Here is a 21,333-nt window from a genome sequence, read left to right on the forward strand (position 1 = left end):
TTTTTTTCCCCCTCCTTCCCCAGCTTATGCCTTCAGATAAGATTTGCTGGCTTGGACCATGTTGTAGGTCACCTCACACTAGCCATACACTAAGGCCATCTAGCTTGAGCAGAGGAGCTTCATCTTATATCTTCTTTGTAGGTGATTAGATTCGTAAGTTATTGTGAAATCACCCAGGGAACGGGGGGGGGTAGCCAGCACAAGGAAACTGAAGCGATTATCTGGCATGTTAGGACGTACACGGTTCCATATTTCTGTGATTGGAAGCAGATACATCCTTGTAAATTTAAATTGTGTGCTAACTTTGTTGAAGAGGAGAGGCAAGAATTTATCTTAGGAGGTAATTAATTTGAAATAGCTATTAATTAACATTATACCTAAATTTGCCAGTCATCACACTTGACTTGAATTTGCACACAACTGTTGCATATCAAATACTGCTAAGGATAGCTTGGGCTTTGGCAGGCTGTAAAAATGCCACGCTTTGCAGCTGCGGCATGGCTCTGCCAGGCTGACCCTCCTCCTGTCCCCCCCTGTGCCGTCGTGCCTGCCCTCCCAGCACGTGCCTTCCCTTCTGGGGACCCGCACTTTGGATTTATAGCTGTGCAAGCACGGCCCGGGAATAGGCGGCTGTGTATATTCACGGGCATTTCACCCTCGTGGGAAAGAATAAAAATGACTGGTTTTAATTTGAGGCACTGAAAGTGCTGCGTGTTTCTCTCCCTTGCAAAGTACCTGCATTGTCTTGGTGTGGCTGTTAAGATAATCATGGTTTCTGATGAAAGCAGAAGACTAAAATGATGTTTTGCAATGAAGGTTGTTTTGATTTATTCCCCGTATGCAGCACACATAATTTTGCTTCCATAACTCTTTGAAGCAAGCTTTAATTTTGTGTCTTTGGTTGTTGCTGCTACTGTGCTGTGCCATACCTATGAGCTATTTAATGTGCAGCGTAGAGGAGTACATTAATGCAGGTCCACAAAAAGAGCGCTTCGATTTGCTAATTGCTTGTAGAGCGGCGGGTATTGTTGCGGAGAGAACGACCACTCATTAGAGACTGAGCAGCTCATTTTTTCTGACAAGTGAGTCCCACATCCGAGCTGCTTGCCTGTCGGCCAGGGCAATTGGCTCACGTTCAGCCCCCTGAGGAGGGCGTGGGGCTGCTGATGCTGCTGCCACCTGCATTGGGATCACCGGTTTGCTTTGGTTTCATCCCCAAGACCCTCTCCGACCAGCCTCCCTCAGCATCACCAGAGCTGGAAGAGCACTGCTCCCGACCCCTTTGCTTCCCTCCTGCACACCTGCTGTTTTCCTGTGTTTGTATTTACATTAGAAGTGTGAAATACAGTGGAAAGAGCTACAATTGGAAGGTATAGGGAATTAATTATTGATGAAGGGAAGCAAGCTAAGCAATTCAGAAATGTCTCCTTGGGAGCTGAATCAGTTCCTCTCCTTGGAAACTGTTCCTGCTCCTTCCAGCCCCAGCTGCTGTATCCTGGCAAGGCAGGAGCACAGGTTATCTTTCCTTCCCTGCCGCTCTCTTTTGAGGATGACAGCAGCACTGACAGTAGATTAGACTGTGTTGTCATGTAAGATGAATGTTTTGAATTGACAAACCCTGTTTTTTTGGAGGCTTAAAGTAATTGACTGAATACTTCAGAGGATTTTTTTTTCTGCTTATGCTACTTATTTGATTTTCTTTACCTGTTTGTGCTGCCTTCTGTGGGCAAATCGTCCTTTACATGTATTTGTATATCTGATTCTTAAACTCGGTATCTGTTTGCTTATCAGATTTCTTAATGCTTGAGCTCAGTGATCCGTGGGAATATAACATGTGTATTAAATAATATGAAATTCCTTGGAGCTTTAAAATGACTTCTACGCATATCCTGAAAATGCAACACAAGTTTTTCTTACTGAGAGACTCCTGAGACACCAAGGTGAACGTGTTCAAGCTAAAAGCAGGTAAAACAGAGTGGAGCCACATGTACGTAGGCCATTGCATTTGCCAGCACACAGCTCAGAGATGGGCCTGGCAAACTGCTCCAGCATCTGCTGCAGAGAACGCTCCCCACCTGCCCGGGAGTGAAGGACCCTCGTGTGCCGGCTCCCTCCCTGCCCACCTGCAGCGCCTCAAGCTCATTGCTCATGCGTTCGCTGGCTGCAAGTGGGCAGAGAGGATTGAACTGAGAAATCCACCAGTTCATTCCTGGAAAGATAAATTATAAGAAGCAATATAGCAATATTTCTTTCAGGTCCTTCCAAGGCTGCCCAGCGGTGCCGGGGCTCAGCACATCGTCCTGCGCCGTGCCAGAGCCCTCTGCAGCTCCATCCTTAAAGTGCCGCGGTGGCTGGCAGCTCCTCCAAGGCACTCTGATTAAGTGAGGTGTGGGGAGAAGTTCAGAGCCTAATTTCTTCTTCATAATTAAAAATGCGTGCATCTGTCATGCTGCTGGTGATTAGGTTGTATTTTCTTGTGGCCTAGTAGGAATATGGCAGTGAATCACTTTGCAAGCAGCTGTCCTCTAACAGCTGAGCTAGGTTCAATATTTGATTTAAGCTAATAAAAAGTCCGGGGTAGGGCTAATGTTTACAAACTGGATGTGATAAAGCATTCAGATCATCTGTTTCACAGGCAGGCAGGAGCAGGCGCAGGGGACCCCAGTGCTTCCAGCCCCGGGGCGCGAGCTGCCGTGCTGGTGGGGTTCCTGCGCCGGGCTGCGAGCGCCTCGGCCAGGCTCAGCTGTGCTGGAGGAGCCTCCTCCTCTGCAGCTGTGGGTCACATTGTAATGGCTCACAAGGCATTAAATATGTCCCTTTTGCTCTTCTGTGAGAGTTGTAGTCAAACCATACATTTAAGAATCTTTTAATCTTCATAAATCATTTCTTCTAGCAATCTAGTAAGCTTAGTTGCTGTTCTCTGAATTCCCACTAGTTCAGCTACTTTTCCCTTTGAGATGAGCTGCCTAGAAATAAATGCAATGAAGAAAACCTACTCTGTGATTTAATTCTTATCTGATTGCTTCTCCAAATCATATTGATCTGCCATTAGCAAGCTGCAGTTTTGGACTTGCTGTCCAGGTTTGCCTCTAGGTCTCTGTTGGCGTAACAGCTTGACAGGTTTGTATTTGGTTATTTTCCCTGAGACATATTATATTTAAGTTAAATTATGGACTATTTCCTGCTTGCATTTCTCATTTCTCTCATCCCTTTGTATTATTTCTTTCCTGCCCAAAAGATTTTGCAGCCTCTTCCTGAAGTAAAATATACGAGGCTTTTTTCTGTCCTTTTTTTCCCCTGGATTTTATCAACACCTTGTACTTTCAGACATTCTTATGCTATCTAGTTAAATGGGTTCCTGGGGTGCTATTGTCTTGATATTTTAAAGAAAAATATTTCCTCTGTGAAGGTGATCCAAGCTCTGAACAGGTTGCTCAGAGATGCTTTGGAATTTGCTTCCTTGGAGAAAGGCAGAACTGAGCTGATCGAGAACCCTGAGCATCCTGGTGTAGCTGACCCTGCTCCAAGCAGGGGATCGACCTGGCCTCTTCCGGCCTAAATTACACCTCGATTCTGTAGAACTCTGTACTGTCTAACAGGAGATTGAATAGAAAATTAACCCACAAATTTAGGAGCGGTAGCTACGGTAGGCAAATACATAATTCTTCACAGCCCTTTGCATCTACTTCAGAACAGTAGTTCCCATTCAAAGGTCATACACATCTTCATATAGATAAGGCTAATAAAAATACAGAGAAGTCAAGATTTTTTTTTAATCAAAAATATTCTGTCAGTCTTGGGGTGTTTTGCAAAGGCTACGCCAGCATCTCCTGTAAATAACATCTCTGAGGGGATGTTTTGTAATTCTAACGCTGGTGTAATTCTACCTGATTAAATATTAGTGGGGAAAAAAGGCTTTCCTAGCTGTCTGCAAATTTCTAGTTACTTGATGTTTCAGCATCAAACTTGGTGATAATTTGAGTTTTTCTTCTTACTTGCTTGTACATGCACTCGGCGTTTGGTTGGGGCTGGCATCTCCTGCGGTGTTTAATGAGTGTGTCTCATTTCCTTGTGCCAGGTCCCAGGCTTGTATTAAAACCCTTTTTCTCTTATTTGAGTGTCTGTTCCTTAAATAACGTCACATCATCCCAGGCCCTACACAGCAAGAATCGGTTACTTTTTCTGTTTGCACTGAGCTTTGGGGACGGGGAGGTTTTGAACTGTTTGGTTGTTTGTTTGCGAAATTAAACTTACGCTGTACTGAACCCCAAGACTCTATTTTTTTTGTTTGCTTGCATTTCGGTGCCGTTGGCCTCCAAAGCTTAATGTTTTCCTTTTCATTGTAATAAACTGCTTGCTGTTTGCTTCTGGTTTGGAAGTAGTACTCAAAAGACCCATTTCGTGTGTGGAGAGAGATTGTTAGAGGGGCTCTGAAGGGTTTTAATGAATATCTGCTTGAAATTATGTGAATTAGTTTGCGGGAAGCTTTTTTTTTTTTTTAGTTCTTATCGTGTTTGTTTACATTGTTTAAATTAGTTTCTCTGTCATTAGTTGTGTCTATTTTCTGGGCTTTCTGCTAACTAGAGAAAGGCTGATTGCAGGCTAGCAAAGTGCTGTGAAATAGAAGACGGGAAGAAATTGCACTCAAGTAGTAAATGTGCCTTCTCTTAACCATCTCCAAAATACTTGTGTGTTTTTTTAATTCTTTCTCATAAACAAAACTCTGTGAAAGCTCTTCTGAGTCAGGTTCCCATTTCTCCAGAAATTATGAAAGGGTAACATAAGGTATTTCCATTCTGGTTTGAGGTTCTTTGAATTTCAAACTTTCTCTTAAACAAACAAACAAATAAAACCACTTCGCATTGACTCTTTCTCACAGGAATTCAGTAGGGTTATGTTGCAGAGAGGCTTTTCTTGGTATTCTACCACAATTGTAGAGACTGCTAAAATCAGCCACATGCCCCCAAACCTCAACAAAACATTTTCTTTGAAGTTTCCTTCACACTCCCTCTCCTTTCAGGAGTTTTGGGCAAGCATCTTCTTTCTCTAAAGTTAAGCATAGGAGAAAGAATTAGATGGGTTTTAGACCATTCTCTACAACTTCAAAAGAAATAGAGAGGAAGCACAGTTCTCTGACTGGACCATCAGAATGAAATTTGGGATTTCTGACCCAGTGGTTCTCACCTTTACAATAAACCTGTTCTTTCTTGTGTGTGTAGACCGCAGGCTCTTTGGGACAGGATTGTCTCATGTAATGGGTTGCTCATAGGGCATAACAAGACCCAGCACTTAAAATTCCTTTTCAGTGCGGTGGAAATCATGTTGCGGCTTTTATGGTTTGGGGGCAGGGGGAAAGGAATGTAGTCATATTAAAATTCTGAAATACGTCCCAGACTTCATTTTCTATTTATTTATTTTTATTTTTGTTTTGTCTTGAAGGCTCAGCTGTCTCAAGTTCTGGAAGAAGTGGGGAATCACAAACAAAGAGCAGAGATGGTAAGTGTTCATTTTTTTTTAATGTTTTACAGTAACATATGCAAAGTTCAGTGCCTTTGAACAATGGATCAGTTCCAAATATTCAGCTCTGAACAGTAAAATAAACACTTTAAAAGTTTGTATCACTGTTGCTAGTCTTGGCATTGTTTGTCTCTGCGGTTATCTGGAACAAGCATTGGATGAGATCTAGTGATCTGCCATCCTCTTTTTTTTGGCAATTTGCCTTTGTTTGTTTGTTTTTTGCTACCAGTTCTTGATCAGAAGGAAGCATTTAATTTCATACTGAATTAACTGCTTACTTTGGGGGCCTTTGATTCAGTCTCAAGTGTGCAAAGGACAAGCAGATGAGATGCAGCAATTACTGCAAACTAGTATTTTATAATGCCTGTTAATTTTCTGCTGGTTTTGTCTTTTTTATTGGCAGTTCCCTCAAGGACCAAAAGTAATAGAAGCCACAAAACCAGGCAGTAGGGAGGTTTATATGTTGTTTCATGACTGTTGTATATGATTCTTCATATTCAGCATTAAACTGAGGTGTCAGCATTAAACTGTTTTGTGAACCAGTGTTTTTGCTGATGGGTGAGTTGCAGGATTCCTGCAACTTTTCCAGTCACAAGAAAAACGTGAGCAGTATCCAAGATGTAGACACTCATTCTCTAAATATATTTTACATTGGGTTAATTCTGTTACTAATTAAAAGGTGGGCATACACCATGGCTAGTAAGTAAGTGCTAAACAGATTTTTGCTCTGGAAACCAAATGCTAAACAACAGTGCTAACGCTAGACTTTAGTCTTCTGCTTAACTGTGCTAAGGCGCTGAAGGTCAGAACTGGTGTGCCCTTGCTGCTCTATTAATAGGGTGCCATACATCTGATAGTTTCTTTTTTTACTTTGTCTATGGTCCCCCATGTTGTCTCAACAGCAGATTTGCATTAATGAGAGAGTTAATTGACTCTGGTTCTGGGGTGGTCTTGCATTGTGGGCAAACATTTTTGTATGCTCAGTTACTTTCTGTGGTGATGTGTGATATGTCCACAGAAAACAGAATTAATCCTATTTACTATCTGATCTCGTTATATACTGTCTTGTTACAGTTTTAAATGCTATACAATCAACTTTGTATTGTGCTCTCTGGACATATCAGAGGATAAATTTGCTGTTATGTTTTAAATGTTGTGATGCTCATTTTTTTAAAGCATTTCAAAGTTTTTCTATTTGGCTCATTAAGCCTGGGGTTTGAGTTACTTGTTTGCCTTCAAAGGCTTGTCGTATTAAACAAGCTAGCAGAGAGCTGGAGAAACTGGAACTTGCAGTGTTAAAGCATTAATTGATGTTGTGCATCATCCATCAGCAGAGGATAAAGAAGCAGTCAGTGTTCAGTGCCTATTCCCAAGGGTTACTCGGTGGAAAACTGCAGGTCTTATGATCTTCATTGGAAGGCTTACATCAATCTCACACGAACAGGCTGTATTCTGCAGTGCTCTAGACTATGGTTTGCAGAGTTTGAGGTGTGGGCTTTATTCAGCATTTTGAATTTTGTTTAGTAAATACAAGAAAATAGCTTCAAACAGAGGGAGATTGCTTTTCCTCTTTTTCGCTTTAGAGGGAAAAAAATGACAGTAGATAGCTCCTTCTTTTCACTGGTGCTAGATGGTTCTCCTCCATCCCCCAGTGAAACCTCCCTGGTAGGGAAAATGTGTCACTTCTCCTCTTCTGCAGTGTGAGGGGTGGCAGAGGTCTGTCCCCTTTGGTTGGGGCCATTCCATTACCCTCCTGCAATTATACCAGCAGCCTCGCTCTCCTCCCTGCCATTGAACAAAAAGTTCTTTCCTTGTTGTAGTTGTTTTTTTTATTATTATTTTCTTTTTTTTTTTTCCCTCTGTCCAGATCAGTGTCTCACCTGGATGGCCTTATTTTCAGACTTATTCAAAGTTGGCACTTCAGCACTTGTTTGCCTGATTTGGATTCCTGGCGGCTCTCCTTCCTTTTCATCCCTCTCCCAATTTTTCACCTGTGATCCACTTCTTGCTGGTTTGATGTTAAGCTGCCGCGGCTGGGAGGATGCAGAAAAGCTCTTCCTGCTCTGGGTGCTGACAGATGTGGATATTGCTTTTCATCAGCCATTCTACAAACAGGCTTATGGCTCTAAGTGAAAAGGAATAAACACCTGTCAGGTGCTATCGTATAGTCTGATGGGTCTTTGGGCTGCTTTGGGGATAAATCTCTGAGGTGACATCTCTGCTGCCACCCTCAAGAGTGCTAATGGCTTTCCTACCTTCCCCAAAGCACTGGAAATGAATTAACGTGCTCTAGGGCTAGGGAACTAGCTGGTCGGATCTCATCAATGAGTTTGTTGGGGCTTCTTGTATGCAGCGGGGAGCATCTCAGATGCCCTGGTAAATCATTCTTCACATAGCAATATTTAAAAGTGAAATATCTGTGGGATAAATCTGTTAGGATCGTGGCCTCACAAGATGGCATCTGCATTTGTGCCCTTGGCTGGAGAGGGCCCTGTCTCAGAAAATTGTGCCCATGGGACAACAGGAGACAAACCTGTGCTAGCCCAAGGCACGAGGTCTTCCTAGAGGAGAGCAGGACGGGCTGGCAGCACTCGCTGCCACTCAGTGCTGCAGCACGCCGTTTCATTGCTTGTCAGCTAAAAGTGAGCTGGCTGTGAGAAGGAAGAAAAAAAAAGAAATGTAAATGTCTTCAGCTAATTGCAGTTGACAAGACAAAGGCAGTTTGACTTTCCAGTATTAATTAGCAAACCCATACTAATTAGCTTGTATAAGCACAATTCATGCTTCTTTCCTTAAATGCAATTAATATTGCAACTGAAGACGTCTCTGGGCTGTGCCGCTGTATCATTAACATACTTTACCCTAATTAGACACGGCCAGTAGTGGCTGGAGAAATGAGTTTGTGATTACAACCATAAAAAATCCTCTAATATTTTATATCCTTCAGGGAACTTGAACCTAGAATTTATTTTTTGATTTAAGAAAAATTACCCTTATCGTTGTGCTGTGTAATTATAACAATGAAACTTTGATTTTTCTCTCCCTCTAACCCTTCAGTTGTTTATTTTTCTTTATTGCAACGTTGAATGCCTTCCTGTTAGAAGAAAACAGTACCTGCGCAGTCTTCTGAGAGATGGTACATATCAGAGTCACCAGTCTGCTCAGATTTAATTTTCCCCCACTTTTGTGAGTGTTCTGTTTCCTTTCTTCTTTGCTTACATAATGTTTTTGTTGTTGTTGTGTTGTTGTGCCCTAAGCATGCTTCTTTCCTACAATTTTTGTGTATTTATGAGCACTTTTCTGACAATTTTATCAGCACTGGAAGTTTCCTTTATCAAGGGTAGCGTTCAAACATCTTTACTTGCAGCATGTGCCAGGAGATGGGTCGTAGTGTTTGCACCTATGGTGGTCCCAGGATCTTCCTACTTATGGTATGTTAGTTTAATGCTCGTGGCATAGAGCTAAGGGCTAGCTTCACTCACACCTAAGTATTATTTATGGAAAATGCTTTCCTGATTGTTTCATATTATTCTTTCTTTCCCTGATGGAGGGAAGCAGAAGATACTTCTTTCTAATTTTCATTTGCATTTTTCTTATCCCTACATAGAGAAGACAAAATAGTTTGGCTCAAGCTTGCCACCCAGGCAACAGCTGTGATCCTTGATCTTACACTTCCCTTCAGTCTGGTTCTGTAGCAGGAGGCATTCATGTCAAGACTTTTTTCCACCATTAATCCCTGAGGGAAGTGAGCCTGGTATTTAGAAAAGAAAAGAAAAGTATCACCTGTATTTTCACTGCCCTGAGGTGCTCTGGGTATCTTTGGCTTTCATCTTCCAAAGACAGCTTGGCCCGTGTGGGCTCTGAAATCTAGACTCCTTATTGGACCAAATTATATTTCATCCTCCAGCAGATTAAGAAGGATGGATATAAGAATCAGAAGAATTGTTCAGCAGGGTGGGAGGTAAAGATGATTTGAAGTCCAAGGACATAGTCATCGCAAAATGAATGGCATAAAATGAATGTTCTTACAGAAGAAATAAAGACACCCTGAAATGACAATAATGAGTTCCTCTTGCCTTAAGCAAATGTATTTGCTAACCCTCTGCAAAGAACAGGAAACCTTTATTTAAGGGCAGCAGGTCAGGAATAGTTAAGGAGCCAAATCATGTGTTCAGTCCGATGAAATCGTAATGTTTGGGATTAACGTAAATGTCAGTGGCTAGCTACATTGATGTTTATCAGGAGAAGTAATGAAGACAGTAAGGAGGATACAAGGAAGAAATCAGCTCAGAGAACACTGTGCCTGATATAGTTGGGACCTGGCTGCTAACTGGAAAGCAACATGGAAAAGTTGCAGAGAATTTGGGAAAATCACAGTAGGCATCAATACATAAACAACAAGGTTTACAGTGTTCGTAAACCATTTGCATTACTACTGAAATACTTCACTTTCTAACAGTTCCATCAGACCTCCGGGGCATTAAGAACTGTAACTTTTGATACCTAAAAGAAATACCTGGTGAGGTTCAAAATTCTGTTGCATTTTACTTTACAGATGGTAACGGTGACAGGAAAGAAGTGAACTTTGGTGCAGGAAGAGCAGCCTTAGATAATTGGGCAATATAGCTAATTTAATTCTTGTATGAGAGTTATTAAACATAAAGCAAGAAATACAACAGACAAGACACAAGAATGACAAAAGTGGTGCTCATTAGTGGAAATGTTAATTCTCCGTATTATCTACAGTAGGCTGGCAATTAAATGTGGGATTAGAGTACCAAGGCACGTTAGTTAGAAATGAAGCTCTGACAGAACAGGCATGGAACCAACAGGTTGGGAGGGGAAGGGAGGTAACCAACCAGGGCAGGAAGCCTCCATCTATCAAAAGTGTATTTGGTCATTTCCAAATTGATTTAGCAAGACGACAGCAAGCCTCCTTAACATTTGACAGATTTTCTGCTAGCACCTTATATGAGGCTAGCAAGCCCAAGACAGATGAGTAGTGTGACGTTCAGCTGAGCAGCAGCGTGAACACAGCAGTGGTTTTTTAGTAGGGCAATTTTAGGCAAATACACAGTTCTTAAATCAGACTGAAAAACATGAATCTGGTTATAAAGAAACAGCAAAAAAGTTGATCTAGAATGAAATGATACAGTAACAGAAGACTGGCAGGAGGATTCTTCAGGTCATAAAGTCCAGTCCTTTGGTAACTGAGACAATTGCAGCATGTAGATTAGTTCATAAATTTATCAAGCTTGCCCTGACAGTGCTTAGCTTGTTTGTCCCATTGCTGTCACTGAAAGACTGCTCTGATAGCTAGAAATCTTCTAATTCCAGCTGAAAATATATGTGCAGTTAATATCCTTTCTTTTTTTTTTTTGTGTGTGTGTTAGTTTTCTCCTTAAACTCCAGTGACTGTTCTTCCTCCCTCATCTTTATGCTGTGACATATTTATAGAGAACAATTGTTCTCTCCCAGCATTTGCCTAGGTTAAACAAATCAAGCTCTTCCAGCGTTCTCTTAGAACAGGCTCCTCACGATTCCTGCAGCTTTCTTTAAATCTCTTCCCCTTTTCCCTTGTTTCCTTTGACAATCAGTAACCAGAGTGGTCACATCACTCCAGGTGATTTTTCAGCGGTAGCTTGTACAGGAGCATCTGCTACAGGAGCATCTAGTCCAGGCAGGAACCTGCCTGTGCTGGATATAGCTCACCTCTTCCATCATGGAACCCCCTTTGTCATTTCCGCTGCCACACAGCACTGGTGGTTCCTGTTTGTCCTGTGATCGATCCATCCACCCAGCTCGTTGTCCTTCTCTCTGGTTTCCGACTGATGAAGACTCAGTTTATAGGAGAGGTTCTTGCTGTTGGTTGCTGTTTGGGAGACTTTCCCTGTTATGTTTCAGTTCTGCTGCTGTCCCGTCAGTCTTTCCCTAGCTTGTTCCTTCAGACATCTTTATGCTCATCTGTGATAAAGCTGCCGAGCTTTGTGTTATCAGTAATTGTTGGCATTCATATTTTTGGCCCGAGATGTTCAGCAAATGTTGTTAGTTTTAAATATGTTTTCACGATCGATGTCTGAGTCCTCTTTCTGTCTGCCAGGTAGCTTTATTTCAGCAGAGCCATTTGTTGCTTCTTTGTTCTGTATATACTTCACAGTGTTAGTATTCACATTTTTCATTTTCTCTGGTGGTCCTTTTAGTTTAGAAACATGATTTGTTGGATAGAGTAGAGTGAGTGTGCAAGTCATTGCTGTCCCATTTCAACTCTTCTGCCTGTGCTTTTACTGAAGAGCTTTGGCTTTCCAGGTGAGCAAACCCTGGAACAGAGAGGTAGGAGTACTCAGAGCATCTCTTCTCCTCTCCTTTTCCTAGATGAGAGCTCGCTGTCAGTGCTTGTTGTAAACAGGCACATTAAAATTAGTCCTTGCTGTTCCCCACGGTGTAGGAATATAGTGAGCTCTGAGGAGCAGAAACAGGATTTCTTGTCCGCAGTATTAGGAAATGATGAACGGCCTCGGTTAGTTATGCTGCATCTGCTGCACGTTCCACCTTGGAAAATTCATGTTCGGAACAAAGCTGTGGCAATGTCAGAAACATCTGCTGCATGTGACTGCGGGCAAAGCAGGGAGAGTTGTGAACGCGTCGGGGTCTTGGCAGATGAATGCCAACCAACTGTTTACAGACCAGAGAGGGGATCGGTACAGCACGTTAGACTTTCACACATTGATGTCTAATTGTGATTTTAATTAGGTTAGAAGAGACTTAGTCAATTCTTGTGGTTTATCTCTGTTTTAAGAATCTAGCCAGGCACATAGGATCAAGTAGTACATCCCCTTCAAATTAAAAACAAATAAACTGTCTGTTTAAAAGTCCTGTTGCACAAATGAACCTGCTGTTGGATCCATTAACATTAAAGTTTTATGGAACCCGGCAGCACCGTTTGGTTTCAACAGGACAATTTTCATTTTCTCATGGAAGATGGTAACAGCTGACACAGGTTAAAACACTTCCACACGGCAGTGGAAGAAAGGTAGCTGCCTGAAGTGTAGCGGTGCTGTACTGCTGCTCCTTCCCTGGGCTCCCCGTGGGAAAGGAGCTGCTGGACTGGGGGAAAACAGCCTGACCCGAACCTGGATGGCGATTCTGGCTCCTCTGAGCCAGACAGTGATCTGATTCTGATGGGACAAAATAATTTATCTCCATCTTGCTTGTGGCAAGGTGGGGAACTGGTTTCTTCCTGCTCTCCCAGGCCTGGGAAGTTGTACCTGCATCAGAACAGGGCCAGCCTGAGCGATCTGAGCTGAGAGATGCAGCTCTGGAGGCACAATTTATCCTCAGCAGGAGAGAGGATGTGCAGATCTCTAGCTACTGGATTTAGGGAAGCACTGAGGGCATGTTCAGTGGACGTGCCTGCAGATCAAAGATTGCTGGATGCTTTTCTTCTTGCCCAGGGCTGGCTTTGTATGTACAAAAAGTGAGCTAAAGGCTTAAAAAAAATGTTTCAAGCCTGTTTCAGTCCTTGCACTGACAGCCTAATCAGCTTGCTCCATTATTTGTTTTGCTTTCGATCTCTTTCTGTTTGAGTGCCATTAGAAGAGCTCGCTCCCAGTGTTTTTTGCCTTTTGCTGTTAAATGCTGGAGGTAGGTAGTGCTGGTGGCAGGCTGGGGTCTCTCTGAGCTGCTCTGTCAGGGCAACAGAGTCCTCCAGCAGGAGCTGTGAAACCTAATTTATCCGCAGAGACAAGAAGATCATAGAGCACAATTCTTCCTGTGACCTCTCGGTAAATAATGAATGGCAGAGCCCTGCCTTTTTGGAATCGCTTAATTGAGGCTGACAACTCTTTGTTGTACTACAGGATCTAGCTTGTCAGGAGAATTCTAACTTATTTATGAATATTTCATTAACCTCTAAAGACTGGCTGTATAAAATCGAGCTCCTGCCAGGCCCTGTCCTGTTGATGGTGTATGCAGTGCTAATGTCACCCACGGCACATCTATTACAGCTTCCCTTCCCCTCAGAGCTGAGCTTCGGAGCTTATTGTTGGTGGCAGCAGGAACATGTTCACCAAAGGTTAAAATGCCAGGTTTCTGCTTTGGCACCAGGACTGAACATGCGGTATTTGAGAGGGAATTGACTTTTTGCTTTTTGTTCCCTGATTGCTTGCTGGCAACTGAGGGAAACCACAGGCATAGTCCCAATAGGCCAAAATGGGCAGAGTGATCTTGGCAGGCCCTATAACCTTCACTATTTTGCCCAAGGAGGGAGATTTCCCACTTTTTACACATTAAAAACCCACCGCATGTTGTGGCAGAAGGTCCACACGAAGGGTCATCGAGCTGGAAAACCAAGAGTGCTCTTCCATCTCCTCGTCGTAGTGCGTTCTCCAGGAAGGGTTTGGGGAACCAGCCTCCTTAAGCATCCGCCGCTTTCTTGAGGGCATCTGGAGGGTTCTGTTGAGTGAGCTGCCGCTTTCCCATGGCACTGGCCGTGTCCCCATCCCTGGGGATGCACAAAACACCCCGAGCATGAAGCCCTGGTGCGCCCCGCTCACCTTTCTCTGCAGGGACGTGCCGGCAAGCCGTGCTCCCGGCTGCGGTGAGCTGCCAGGCGGGGACGGAGTCGTTCTTAAAAGCGCCTTGACGTGGGCTGGGGGCTGTTCCTGGGAGCTGGAACAAGAGGATTACGTTCGCTGTTTCAAGTCCAGCACTCAGTGAAGGCTCCTTTGTTCTCTTACAGTATTCAGCAGAGATTGATTCCACTGTATTTAGGTTAGGAGATGAAGGAACAAAAATGGATGTTAGGTTCCTCTTTCCTTTTCCTCTTTGATCTTCTTCCCAGGTGGTCGCTTGAAATGCATAGGTTCTTCTGTGACTGCTCATTATGTGATGATTTTTCAACAAGAAAACTGATGGGGGGGAGGGAGAGGTGGGATTACAAGCTACCATTTCATGAGAATTTGTTGACTGAATGCTCCAGAAACTGCTCAAAGGTATATTTTCAGGAAACAAGCTGTATTCAGAGTTTGCACGGAGGAGGTACAACGTCTTTGCAGGCTTATTTGGTGCTCTGCTACCGAATTATCGTGGTTAGACTTGCTTCTAGCAAAAGTGCCTACTTCTGTGGGAAAGAAGTGACCAGAGCCACGTTTGCCCCAAGAACAGCCAGCTTCATTGCACCGCTGCCACGGCTGCACGCAGAGAGGTTGCAGCACGTCGAGTGCTGAACCTTGACAGGTTCCCTAGGACTTGTGCTGTGTTTTGCTCTTCTAACCAGGAGTAACGGGTAGGAGGTGTCAGCCGTTTAAGGCTAATTACTCCGGAGCTTCCTTCTCTCGGTGGACACCAGCTGTTTTGCTGTCCCCGGTGGGAGGAGCTTTCGGTAGTAATTAAAGGAAACAGTCAGCTGCAGGCTGGGGAACGTGGTGGAGCGAGGCTGATAACGGCGGAGAGGCTCTGAGCTGAATGAACATGGAAATTAGGCGATCCTTCTTCAGAATGAGCCGTTAGAGCGAAGAGACAGGGTTTTGAACGTGGAGCTGTCAAGGATGTTCTGCTGGTGCGCGGCGGCGGCGAGGTGTCGTAGCGGTGCCTGGGGAGGAGGGCTTGGGAGCTGCAGCAGGGCAGAGAGGGGCAGATTCCACGTTTGTTCCTTCTTCTGGAACAGAGAGTTGAAATCTGTAATTACACTTGAATAAACTCATGGGTTTAACTCAACATCTCCACTCCGCTCAGGACATTTGCTCCTCTTCCCCTCAAAGCATCTGGTTTCATTCATATTGATCTCTGAGCCAGCTTCCATCCTCCTGAAATGTCTGCTAATGCTTATTTCCAAACTGCCACATCTCTCAGGCGTATGGTTTCACTTTTAGGTAGCCTTGCGTGGAGCAACGAGCTGGACTCAGTGATCCTAGTGGGTCCCTTCCAGCCCGGGATATTCTGTGATTGTATTTTGCAACCAAGTACAGGAAAGAGAGAAATAGAGCATGAAGTGGGGAATGAAGCTCAAGAAGACAAAACTGTCAAAACCGTAGTAAGTTGGCACCCATGTGATGAACATGGATGACGTGCTGTTGACATGCAGTGGATTGGTGGGTGAAGCACCTCCAATTAGACATTGTTGCTCATCAACAACAACCCGATGAGCGCAGCACCTGCCGGGCTCTGCGGTTCTGCTGGGGCCAGGTCCAAGGCAGGGTGCGGCGATGGGCAAAGGGAGGTGGGTGGGCGCAGGGTTGGCAGCTCTGGGGTGTGCTGAGAGTTAAGCAGGGGCAGGGCCCTAGGTAAAGGCAATTTGGGAAGGCTGTGGGGCACGAGAGGCTCAGCTCGCTGCGTGGGCTGTGCTGGGAAGGCTGAGGTTTGGGGGCACAACGTGGTGATGCTTCCTTCACGCAGACAGCGGGGTGTGCAGCTCAGGCTCCTGACCGATGCTGATCATACGTGAGCATGGAAAGTTTGGGACCACCGTGGCGTTGGCCTTATTTTGCATAACAGAAGCTGTTCCCTGTGGCACACCATAACTGTGCGGTTACATACGGAAACCTTAGGATAACTCATTATTAACCGCGTATCTGTGCATCCGTCCTCTGCAGCTGGTACGGGCAGAGCCGTGTTCCTTTGCAGCAGGGCTCATTGTGGCTCGCTGAAGCTGCTTGGAGTTTCACCAAGTTGCGCTTGTGCAGCACAATGTAGAGGGGAGGTGTTTGAAGGAAAGCTGTGGGCTGCCTGCAGATTGGGAATCAGAGGGGAGAGAGGTGAAAGCTCGTTAGGGCTCCCTTGGGCTAGATGAATTAGTTAATGACTATGCTGTGCTTTGAAAATGCAAATGCTGTGTCAGAGCTAAGTCTGATTATAATAATCAATCTTCCTTTTGAGAGGGTGCTGGAGATGGGGGGGGTGGGGGAAGAGAGGGAAGAGACTGGGCCTGAATTTTTAGATCCGAGCTTCTCCGCTGTCCTTAAGGAAACCTGCTGCTGCTGCCGGAGCGCTCGCAGAACCGCCGAGAGGCAAAGGTGAATTTGGGAGGAACGCTCCTTGCAGGCGCTGGTGGCTCCTTGGCAGGCTCAAGTTAATTTTGTAATTTCGTTGCTTATGATTGTCCTGGCTGGTAAGGGAGGCGTTGGCGCCTGCTCGTGTGTGCGAGCTACCCCTGCTAATAGCAAAGACAGAAACTGCTTCATAAGCAGGATCCTCAGGGGATGGCGAGAGAGGAGGGTGGCTGCTGCAGACGTCCAGCAGTGACAGCTCCTTCTCCCTTGGCACTTTATTCGTTTGTAGCAAGCGTTCCCAGTAATTACGCCTCTTAATTTAGGAGAGTGAGTGGGAGAAAGGAATATAAATTTGTGTATTAACTTTAGAGATTGGAAATAGGGCAAGCGAACCTTCTCTCTGGGAGATTATATTTGGAAATGAAATGGAATGACATTCAGTATAAACTTGAAAAATTGCTCTCTTTTTACTGCAACAGGAGGAGAAAAAACACAATCCAGACTCTATTGGAGAGAAGCAGAAGTCAGCATATGTCCATTTCCCAGTTTGTGTGTATCAACAATAATATATATGCATGAGTACGTTTTTAAGAAACTGTTTGCTGGAAGCTTCCTCCTAGCCCCGTCTCCTCAGTGATAAAAGCACGCCGGGTTTGTTACAGATTGGGTCACCCATAGAGAGTGGCAGCTCTCAGCTAGCTAGCCTTTGTCTTTAAAGAGGAAAAAATATATTTATTATTTTGGTTCAACCAAGTGGGAAATGGGTGGTTCTAAAATACTTTTTACTGAATATCTGATTTTCTTCGGTTTTATTGCTTTTGTTCTACAATAGCATCAAGGATTCATTTCCCTAAGAAAACGCACCAGCTAATCCTGGGCTGCTTAGCCTGTTTCTAAATGACAAGCAATATTTTGCTTTGCAAGTGTTGTCCTATTTCTTTGAAGAAGAGTTAGGTTAAAGAAGAAAAAGGCGCATTTCATTAAGAAATGTGGTGAGGCTTCATTCCCCCCACGTGTGCTTCTCTGCAGGTGTTACAAGGGAGCAGCCCTTCAGCCTGCGGTGGGCTGGGTGCAGCGAAGAGGTGGGACTGCCTTTTCTGGGCAGAATGATCGATGGAAGTGCTCAGCGTGCCATTTTACTACCTCGTAGTATTGCTGGACGCTGAAATTAAGCTCAGTGGTGTTTATGTATGTTGGATTTCTGTACTGACACCGTTATTTGTAAGTTTGTGGACATCAGGAGGTCACCAGGCTTGTCGTACTTGCCTGTGGGAAGAGAGGTAAACAAGATCCTTAGTCACTGCTGCATCCTTTGGAGAGACGCACAAACAGCATCGCTGGAGTAACTGGCATATCGAGCGCCAGGGGAACGGTAGTGTGCCTCTTTTCAAACCTCAGCGTATGGGGTCACACTCAGGGTCCTATTTCTCTGTTCTAGTCTATTTTAGCACACGCTCTTTCCAGATCTGCTTGGTTTTCATACGCTTAAATATTTATGTATTTAAATAGCTTCTTAAATTGTGTTGAGACTTGTAGTCAAACACAACCTCTCAATTCACCTTTCCACGGTGGCTCCATGCAATTCAGTTCCTATTTATCTCTGCTTTTTAAAATCAGCTCTTTTGCTGAGGAAGGCCTTTCAAAGGACGTTGCATCAGCCCATTGTTAACTAAACCTTTAGACATTTATAATAGATTCAGCATTTCCTGCTTTTTACAGTTCCAAGACTGCTGAATGATGTGCAGACACACTTCATCAGGATAAGATTGCTGTATCAGCCCCTCACTAAAATTCACTCATTATTCAAGTAATAGCTATATGTTTCCAGCATGTGTTCTATGAAATACGTGTACATGATGTGGAAAAACAGAACCGTCCCTTTTCTCAACATGCAAAGTTGAAGTACTTCAGACTGAGACCTTTTTGAATCTCACTACCTAAAATGAGGCACCTGAACAGAGAGCTGGTCATTATTTTGGGCAGTATGGTCCGATTTGCACAAGTCTGGAAATGCGGTTTACAAGGGTGACTGGTTTAATTTAGAAAGTTAAGTCTATAATAAATCCCATTTTGAAGATGGGTGTAGAGAGTGGGTGAGCAGGATGCTTTGGAAATGCTTGTCTTCAGGAACTGCTGGAATCAAGGGGGAGGAACAGTGGGTCTGTGGCGTTGCAGAGACTCAGAGCACTTGCTTAGGAGGGGACAAATAGGGGTCAGAAATGACAAATGCCAGAAATACACCAAGAAAATCTGATGTCTAAAATAAGGCTCCGTTTCTTCTAGCTGTCAGGAGATGAATTTATAATTTTATATTTCTCCTGTCATCTCAAAGGTCTTTAAATAATTCGTACAGAAGAGAAAACCAGAGAGGAACACATTTTTTACGCTGCTGTGGGTGTTCGCTATGTCATTAACACTTGGAGGAGAACCACCATCTTGAAATCCTGTCCAGGCAGGTTTCAAAGTAAGGCTGAAACAAGAAGGATATTTCATTTAATTAAATACCAGATGAAAATCCACGTTATTCTTTCCTCTCCTTCTTGGATTGTAAATAGTAATGACAGTATTTACTTGGGAAAAAGTGTTTGCATTTCACCTTTTGGACTGTTCGTGTATGTGGTCATTCGGAAATTATTCAATATGCTAGATGTGCCCTGATCATTTTTGATTGGCAGCAATGAAGCTGAACTGAAATCCATGTTTATGAAGTGAAAGAGCAGAAGAGGTTCTGGATAAATGGGATCAATTCAGGTTGAGAGCAAGAGGCTCCAGTGTATTCTGAAAAGAGAACATTGCATAGTCAAAATGTTAAGTACCTGTTTATGTGTTTTATTCACGAGTCATGGGCTCTGACACTACTCATTATTCTGCCCTTTCCAGTGTCATAAAAACCTTGGATGACTTAAAAAAAAAAAAAAAGGGGGGGGGGGGAGCTTGGCTTCTTTTCAGGTTGCTAATATATTCTGAATAGTGGGGCTATCACTGGGGGGCTGATCATGGAAGATGTTAACCCCGAGGCTCCTGCAAGAGTTGTAGGTCCCTCTAGTGCAGTTTTCAGAATAAGAGATGCGATGTGGTATTAGGGGACGTGTTCTCCCTCATGCTGGTTAAAAAAGCCAGATCAACATAAAAGGGAGCTGGAGGATCGGAGCCCAACCTAGGTCGTTTGGTACTGAATGGGGGAATAGAGCACCTAGCGGTAATTTAAGCAGCCTCTTTCCCTACTGGGTAATGGATTCTACTGGCTTAATGTATTCAAAATAATAAAAGTTTAGCTCAGCCAGTTACGTAAAATTGTTGATAAAAACTGGAAGAGTTTAGACAGGGATGTTGAGTTAGTCCAAAAAGCGGAAAATGCCCGCTGAAGGCAGTAGCTGGTAAACAAGTGAGACTGGGACTAGAAATTAATTGAGCATAAGGAATGTGTTGGGAATTAGGCAGAATAAATAAGAAACTGTTCCATTCTGTATCTTTTCTTGAGGCCGTTCTTTGCCACTGATACCAAGAGGACAAGTGAACAGAGAGGGACAAACTTTGCCACCGCAGTGAGTGATTTCATGTTCATTGCCTGGTCCTAAGAGCTATCCTGGGAGGCTGTGTCATAGGGATGGTCTTGGTAACATCCCCAACATCCCCACGCCTCTTAGATTTGCACAAAGTGCTGAAAATCATGTAGAGTATGGGTTTGTACTTCTCTGGTACTGCCTTCCTGTCGCTTATTTTCCTTGGTCAGTTCTGCTGCCTTTTTCCTTTGCTTTCTGTCTTGACCACATCACGGGCAGCACTGGGAATGTCCCGCCGGAGGAGGTGGCAGCGGCTCACACAGCACCAGGCTGGGGCAAGTGTGTCGGGTCTGCCCAGAGACTGGTGAGAACATGCCCTGCTGGGGTTGTCCCGTAGGTGAAACTGCAAGCAAGAAGCAGGTTTTATCAATGGATTCCTTTTTTTTTTTTTTTTTGCTTTTCTTGCTGTTTTCTTCGTTCTTATTCTGTGAGGACCTTTTTGCTTGCACTGGGCTGCCTTCAGAAAAGCAGAATTGGATCCCAACAATAAGCTGCTTCAGCTTATCTCAACTTTCTTTTTGCCCTGAAAAAGACATAAATAACATTTTTAATATCCTCTGTGAGATTGGCAGGCAGGGATGTTTTCATTGCTGAAACCCTAATAATTAAAAAAAGCAAGCAACATTTTTTTCAATGAAATATTTAATACCTTAACTGTTTTACTTTCTTTATTTTTCATAAAAGGTTAATGAGATTTTAATGGCAATAATTTGCTATGACATGACGTTGTGCCTTGGTCTGAACTTGAAACTCTCCGGTAGTTTTAATCACAGTTCAGGGAAGCAGGTTTGTGTCAATGCTGAACCACCCCAGCTGGTTTGTTCCATGAAGTTCACACCGTGCCCTCCTCTCTCTTCTCACTTCAGGGACATCAGATTTACAGTCCAGGTAGTTTTGGCACATGAAAATTGGGAAGACGCAGAAATGTCTTAAAATGCCATGACAGACCCTGTGCCCTTCCCTCCTCATTCTCCTGAACTGCTTGTTCTTAGAAACCCAGCAGAATCTCATCATGCCACTACTGGCACTAATTTGTCACTGCTGAATCTCAAGCAAGACGTGCTCTGATGCTTTTCACTGCAGCGCTCACTTCAGCATGCGTGCATTCGCTCTCCCATCTCCCTTTCCCATTACACACTCCGTTTTTCCCTTTCTATGAGACCCCAGATCACAGCAGCACATTACAGGCCCCGTCCCCTCCGTTCCCCGTTCTCTCCCAGGAAGGCAGCAGTGATTTATCTGCTCACGTCGGAGCGCAGGTGGTGGTT

General features: G+C 44.0%; 1 protein-coding gene across 23 annotated transcripts in view; it reads left to right on the forward strand.

The window, feature by feature from the left end:
• MAD1L1 (mitotic arrest deficient 1 like 1) overlaps nt 1-21,333 on the forward strand; it is a 352,087-nt gene that overhangs the window by 165,921 nt on the left and 164,833 nt on the right. For all 23 annotated transcript variants that reach the window (XR_010825087.1, XR_007163484.2, XR_007163497.2 and 20 more), the window contains one exon: nt 5,440-5,496. Coding sequence is in view for 17 of the 23 variants with exons in the window: in XM_048064431.2 (XP_047920388.2) it covers nt 5,440-5,496 (57 nt within the window). In the remaining 6 variants the exon portion in view is untranslated. The remainder of the gene's footprint in view (nt 1-5,439; nt 5,497-21,333) is intronic.

Source organism: Anser cygnoides, chromosome 15, assembly GCF_040182565.1.
Source record: "Anser cygnoides isolate HZ-2024a breed goose chromosome 15, Taihu_goose_T2T_genome, whole genome shotgun sequence".
Taxonomy (NCBI): Eukaryota; Metazoa; Chordata; class Aves; order Anseriformes; family Anatidae; genus Anser; species Anser cygnoides.